The sequence below is a fragment of the Phoxinus phoxinus genome (assembly GCF_949152265.1).
Source record: "Phoxinus phoxinus genome assembly, chromosome: 3".
NCBI lineage: Eukaryota > Metazoa > Chordata > Actinopteri > Cypriniformes > Leuciscidae > Phoxinus > Phoxinus phoxinus.
In genome coordinates, this window is record NC_136878.1 from 43,969,185 (window position 1) to 43,976,591 (window position 7,407).

Here is a 7,407-nt window from a genome sequence, read left to right on the forward strand (position 1 = left end):
AAGCGGCAGGCGAAGGCTTGCTTACACACTCCGGCTATGCTTGCACCTGTAAAAGTTGTTCTTGTTGCTTTCGTGCTATTTTACATGAATGTTTGTTTAAGATATTTTATTTTTAGATAGTCTATTTCTATTTTCCGGGAGTCACGCAAATCATTTTATTTTCCCACATGAGTGACTTACCACTGCACACCATTCACCATTCTTCATTCATTTGAACTACTTTTTCTATTATTTTATTGTCCCCTACTCAATACAATAAATTACTTTAAGCATTCGGGTTTATTCTTTTGCTTGCCACAGGTGCTGTATAAAAATACCACCTGGTTGATGGGTCATGTGATCACGAAGAGGCTGAAAGGGGCGGAGACTAAGCTGATGAAGTGTTTAAAAAGCATGCCCAGTAGCGTCAGCCAGCCACTCAACACTTGCTACACTGCTGGTGAGTTATCGGGACAACAAAGTTCAAAAGTTCATTAACTCTTGCATTATTTGTGTATCCGATAGGCCACTAGGCTATTTATAGTGGTGTCCGAAACCATAGTGGACGTTATTGAGTGCACTCATTCAATCCCACAATGCACACAAATAATGAGTATAACCGGCAATAACCCATAATGCACTGTCAAATTAATTCCTGCATCTGACCAGAAGATGGCGCCGCAACTGAATCATCCATTTTCCAAACCGCTGGTCCAATGTGGCTACAGCGTATATCATACACTATAAATTCCTTTTTAATCAATTATTAAATTGTTTAATTAAGGTTTATACATGCTAGTTTCCATGACAGAGTTCAAGATAAATCTTTTCATTACTACTGGAGCTGCCAGTTTGCTAAGTGTCAAATAATTATTAAACAGCAAGCACAAACTATACAAAAGTGGCAGCCCTTCCTGCGCACTGCACTCAGTGTCCGAATTGTCTCACTTGTTTTCATTCACTCCTTCAAGTGCACTATATTAGTGGACTAATGTAGGGAATCATGAATGAGGGTTTAGGGGGTGTTTTGGAACACAGGATCAGACTCTTTGAAGTTTGTAGCTTTTAAATTAAAAGAAATCACCACGTTTTTGTACTTTGTGCCAAAATCAAGATTCTGTCTAGTGTCTATTGAGTTTGATGAGGGCAAGTGTAAATACTGTAACTTGAACCATGTGAAACTTTGGGCACTAATATATAATCTAATATAATATAACTAATAATGTAATCTATAAATCGCTTGTATAGGAACTGTTGTGAGATGCACACAGAGTGACTTTCTATTGCATGTGAAAAGATGGATGCTAAAGTTTGAGCTGACTCACAAATGTGCTCGACTACAACAACTCTTCCTCTTCTCAACATGGACTGTGTTCCCGGGGGCGGGGCTTATGTAGATTTTAGGGTTGCTGATGTCGTTTGTTGTAGTCCTTTTCTTTAAAAGCAAATATCTTCCTTTGCTTTGAACTTTGAGCGTTGTAACTTTGCAGATGTTGTTTATGCTCAAACTGCAACATTACACACTAACTAAAGTTAGAAAAGTGAAATCATACTCAACCACCCCTTTAAGAAATCCTCCCTGTAAAAACCATTAGCTCTAATGTTTCAACAAAGGGTGCGTCTCAATCAGCCAGGTCAGGGCACTGATCTCATTTGCAAAATCCTTGCAGTGCACGGAAACATTCGCTCCCTAAAAAGTCCCACAATGCACCATGAAAACCAGGGAGCTTCAATGCTCACTATACATCTAGCTCCCCTAGCTCCCTTCAGTAGGTCGTGAACCAGTATATCGTGTGCACTGGTAAGGACAGTAAGGGCTCACTACACACATAATTTGGGACACTGATGACATTGCAACATCACTACTGGTATTTCAGCCCGATCTCATCCCAAGGCGTCATATACTGACGCTTTTGACAAATCGTCTACATCCAACGCACATGGCACCCTTTAGCGTCAATATGAGACGCAGATAGATATGGGCCAGAAGGCGCCTCCTAGCGGTCTAACCCTAACCCTACCCCAGACCTAAACCCAACCATAACCGAACAAGACTCTGTGCGTCGCTAAAGGGTGCCATGTGCGTTGGATGTAGACGATTTGTCAAAAGCGTCAGTATATGACGCCCAAGGATGAGAATGCGTTGGGTAGCCTATTTATGAACAACAGCAGAACTATTGTGTTAATGTTATTTAAAGTACATTATGAGAAATACTTTGCTTGTTACATTACTGCAACATTGCAGCTGTAAATAAATTATAAAATATATCACATTAAGACAATTGTTGTTTTTTGAACGTAATATAGCTGTGACTAATTAACTGGGGAAGTATGGTGACATCTATTAGCATGTTCTGCAGTGATTAGCAACAGATGATATGCGATTATGTTGTGATGATTGGAGAAGTTAACTAACGTTAGTCTCAGATGCTCGATGAAAGTGAGATCTGAGATCTCTAACCATCTGTTCTATAAGTTGATACCAAAACCTTGAAATATTTGCCAAATATTTACTCTGTTTCTGATTATGAAGTATGTTTCTGTTGTAGGAATTTACTTCCTGGAGTCTGGATCCACTCTTCAGCTCTCTGTTCCCCGTAAATCTGCAGAGCTCATCCTCACAGCTCACGCCACCTTCATGGGTCTCTTCAGCATATGACCTGTCACTCACGTTTAACTGACAGAAGCATGTTCATCCTCTGCCTGCTAGTTTTAGTCCCGTACGCGAGAATTTTATAGTTTCATTCTCAACCAACAGTGAACGTCCTGCCACTGCTTTTTAACGTGGTGAATGGGTGACACCTAGTGGACAGTTGATACACTGGCAAGTTTAAAATGGTACTAACAAATTACTATGGTACTACTATGGTTTGAATGTGGTATCGTGGTAATTCCATGTATTTTTGGAAATAACTGTAATATTTGTAAATATCATGTTGAATATGTTAATAATTCAGTACCATAGTATGTATCACAACGCCAAAGTATTATTATTTGTTATCTGATCTTAGGCTATTGTATGGTATCATGGTACTTCCCCTTCATTTTGATTTCAAAATAAATGATGTCTTAGTGACATAGGCACAACATACAACTTTCAATGAACATGCAATAATAATAATAATAATGATATACAACTATAATAACCCTTCATACAACACTTTTATTTAGAGTTTGCAAGTTTAACATGCATTTGGCAGACGCTTTTATCCAAAGTGGTAAATATAAAATAAATAGGCTAAATAAACATAAAGCATTAAAATAAGTTGATAGTGTTTTCTGTACACACATATGTGCAAACGCTGAAAATAAATAGTTTATAATAGTTTATCCTTCTCAATCAGAATAAATCAGACTTGATAATCTCTCCATCATCTGTTTCTATGTCTTCTAATAATAAAGTTATTATTACTATTTATTGCAACTTTATTTGGAAAAAATACCAATAACAGAAATAATTCTTAACATTTAAGTGCAGCAATATTTTCTCATACTTAACTATTTCTTACACTGCAAATAAACGTAAAATCAGGGATTAGTAACAATTTGCATTTATATATTTTTTTTCCTGATTTAAAATTGTTTTTACACCTTTTTGTCCGTGTATGCAATGCAGTGTTCACTTCTCTCTACATATTGAGTTATAAAATATGACCTTCCCATAAGAAATAATATAGTTCACTTCTCATAACAAAAAAATTGTTAATTTAGAATTGCTCCGAGACACAAGGTTGAGAATACAAATGCAGTTTTTAATGGGAAAATACAAGATCATAAACCATATAACAGGCAGTGGTCAAAAAAGCACAGGGTAGGGGAGACCGGGGACAGTTGCAACAAGGGATGGTTGCAACATGTCATTTTTCTCCAATCAGAAAGAAGCTAGAGTGATGACACTCACACTGCACATGCTCAGTTGGATGCCCCTCCCTTGCAGAGAAACATCAAGGAGATTCCTGAGCTGCTCCAGGATTTATTTTAAAAAACGGTTTTTGAGGTATGAAAGTATTTATTTTCTTGAGCTTTGTTTTTGTTAAAATGCTGTAATTGTTTTTTGTGATTCAGTTCAAACTTATATGGTTTAAATGAGTGATATGTTAACTTTAAGCTAATATGGTTAACATGTTTCAATGCCACCTTGTTTAGCTAGCACATATCATGGCTGACAGGTAAGGGTCCCCGTACAATGCATAAATATAAAAACAGACCACATAGCAGTATTTTTAACATTTTAAAAGTTCTTTCATAATTTTTCATTCATCTGCACACAAGTTTTTACTTAAATATAATATAGTTCATCAAGTTTGTGTGTGTGTGCGCATGTGTGCAGATGTCTGTGGCCATGCTTTGGTGCAACTGTGTGTTTATGTGCAGAGGAGGACACAGTGAATAGTTTAATTACCTATAAATATACATATATTTATCTTTCTTTTCAGTATGCCCAGAGTGAGGAAGAGAGTCTCAGACAGAGGGGTCCCACTCCATATTTTGGAGAGAGCCTCTAACCTTATCAATGATGAAGGCAGATCAGTCAGGGCAGTGGCGAGAGAGTTTGCCATCTGTCACACCACATTGTACAGGTTCCACAAAAAGAGAGGGAGACTGCAAGCAGAGGGACATGATAAGTTACCAAGTGTTGGCTACTGGAGCAGCAGGAGAGTGTTTACAGATGAACAGGAGAAGACCGTCAGGCAGTATTTACAAAAGGCAGCTGACCTATACTTTGGGTTATGTCCCAAAGAGGTAAGAAATTAGGGGAAGACTGTTTTATTAAGGGACATATTAATATGAGAGAGAAGTCTGAAAACAGAGAGAGAGGGAGAGGATAGAATTAGGCCTAAAGATAATATGATGGATGGTTTTTACATTTTTTAACACTTTTATTTCAGGTTAGGAGGTTTGCATATCAGCTGGCCACTCACTATGGGTGCAAATTTCCTGAGCAGTGGAGAGAGACTAGTATGGCTGGAGCAGATTGGTTTTCAGGATTTATGAAGAGGAACCCCAGTCTCTCAATTAGACGTCCACAAGCCACAAGCCTGTCAAGAGCATCCAGCTTTAACCAGGTGAATGTAGGAAAATTCTTTGACAATCTCAGCAAAGTTCTTGAGAAGCACAAGTTCTCTCCTCAGAACATTTGGAACGTCGATGAGACTGGTGTTACAACAGTCCAGACACCTGACAGGATTGTGGCCAGACGTGGGGAGAAGCAGGTAGGGGCTCTTACCTCAGCTGAGCGGGGCACACTGGTCACAATGGTTTGTGCAGGGAATGCAATTGGCAATACCATACCACCAATGTTCATTTTCCCACGGGTCCATTTCAAGTCCCACTTTATCCGAGATGGGCCGACTGGCTGTATAGGGACAGCCAATCGCACTGGATGGATGCAAGAGGCTGACTTTATTGTGTATTTAAAACACTTCCAGTTGCACACTCGTAGCTCCCCAGAGTGCAAAGTCCTGCTTATTTTGGACAATCACCCCTCACACCTTTCCATCGAGGGTGTCAACTTCTGCCGCAAAAATGGCATTGTGCTCCTGTCATTGCCTCCCCATTGCTCTCATAAAATGCAACCTCTTGACAGGACTGTCTACGGGCCATTAAAAAAAGCAGTAAATTCTGCCTGTGACTCCTGGATGAAAAGTCACCCTGGCATGACAATGACCATATATGACATCCCAGGCATTGTCAAGGAGTCTCTCCCTGTTTCAGCAACACCATCAAACGTGCAGGAGGGATTCTGCTGCACAGGTATCTGGCCATTCAAAAGGGACATTTTTAAAGACTATGAATTTTCCCCTTCTCTGGTCACTGATCGGCCTCTACTCCCTACCTCTGGGTCTCCTTCAGCTGTTCCTGCGGCCTCCACGTCTTCACCAATAGCTTCACCTGTTGTCACAGCCTATGCGTCTCCACCTGCTCATGTGCCTCCTTCAGCAGCTCCTGCGGCCTCCTCCTGGCCAGCAACAGCCTCACTTGCTCCTGTGGCCTCCATGTCTCATCCGCCAGCCTCACCTGAAGCTTCCTCGTCTCATCCGCCAGCCTCACCTGAAGCCTCCAAGTCTCATCCGCCAGCCTCACCTGAAGCCTCCACGTCTCATCCGCCAGCCTCACCTGAAGCTTCCTCGTCTCATCCGCCAGCCTCACCTGAAGCCTCCAAGTCTCATCCGCCAGCCTCACCTGAAGCCTCCAAGTCTCATCCGCCAGCCTCACCTGAAGCTTCCTCGTCTCATCCGCCAGCCTCACCTGAAGCCTCCACGTCTCATCCGCCAGCCTCACCTGAAGCTTCCTCGTCTCATCCGCCAGCCTCACCTGAAGCCTCCACGTCTCATCCGCCAGCCTCACCTGAAGCCTCCAAGTCTCATCCGCCAGCCTCACCTGAAGCCTCCAAGTCTCATCCGCCAGCCTCACCTGAAGCCTCCAAGTCTCATCCGCCAGCCTCACCTGAAGCCTCCAAGTCTCATCCGCCAGCCTCACCTGAAGCCTCCAAGTCTCATCCGCCAGCCTCACCTGCTTGCTTTTCTCCAGAGGCTATCCGGCCACATCCCAAAGCAGGGCCCAGAAAAATGACCACCAAAGGCAGAAAACGACGCTCCACTGCCATTCTGACTGACACTCCAGAAAAGATAGCATTGGAGATCGAGAAGAACAACATTCTTCTCAAGAAGGCAAAAAAAAAGACTTGAAGGGAAAAAAGTTACAAAAAAAGGGGGAAAGAAGAGCAAAAAACTGAAGAACGTAATGCCTGAATCAGAATCAGAATCAGATGAATTCTGTATCGTTTGTCTCGAGAGTTATTCAAAGTCGAGGGAAGTCTGGTTACAGTGCTGGAGCTGTAAATCCTGGGCACACAAGGATTGTACCCCTGGAGGTGATGTGCACACATGTCACAACTGTGACTCTGACTGAATCCAGAGTAGCCTATTATATTATTGTTGATATTACAGTTTTGACGTTAAAGTAGATGCAAGATGCAGTTATATTGTTGACATGCAGTTATATTGTGTTATATAGGCTGCCATTGTTTTGCTAAAATGAAATTTTTTTTTTTTTTTGCTAAAATTTACATGACAATAGGCTAAATAAAAGTTAATTGCCTCACAAATCGTTCCATTCTTCGTATTTTACTAAAAGCCTAATGTATTTGATATCAATTTGAATATTTTACATCTGCACATAAGGCCTATTCATCTAGAAAAATCTATAATTGTCATTAATCAAAGCTGATGAATAAATATTTGATAATAATCATTTAGCTAAAACTGACATATATTCCTATTTGTAACATGTTGCAACCATCCCCAAACAGTGTTGCAATTGTCCCCGGGCACGGGGTCAGTTGCAACATCTGACTCCTTTCATTCAAATGCAAATTGTGAAAAATGTAGATTCTGGAACAATCTTTAAATGGTTTAGACTATTAAC

General features: G+C 40.8%; 2 protein-coding genes across 8 annotated transcripts in view; both read left to right on the top strand.

The window, feature by feature from the left end:
• tnfsf13 (TNF superfamily member 13) overlaps positions 1 to 3,394 on the top strand; it is a 7,430-nt gene extending 4,036 nt beyond the window's left edge. For all 7 annotated transcript variants that reach the window (XM_079607429.1, XM_079607424.1, XM_079607423.1 and 4 more), the window contains exons 5-6: positions 301 to 439; positions 2,529 to 3,394. In XM_079607429.1, coding sequence (XP_079463555.1) covers positions 301 to 439; positions 2,529 to 2,638 — 249 coding nt within the window. In that variant the 3' untranslated portion in view covers positions 2,639 to 3,394. The remainder of the gene's footprint in view (positions 1 to 300; positions 440 to 2,528) is intronic.
• Positions 3,395 to 3,796: 402 nt separating this feature from the next.
• LOC306995604 (uncharacterized protein) lies at positions 3,797 to 7,084 on the top strand. Its single transcript, XM_079607365.1, has 2 exons — positions 3,797 to 3,976; positions 4,869 to 7,084. The coding sequence occupies exon 2, from the start codon at positions 4,941 to 4,943 to the stop codon at positions 6,666 to 6,668; it is 1,728 nt and encodes a 575-aa protein (XP_079463491.1). The 5' UTR covers positions 3,797 to 3,976; positions 4,869 to 4,940; the 3' UTR covers positions 6,669 to 7,084.
• Positions 7,085 to 7,407: the final 323 nt, after the last annotated feature.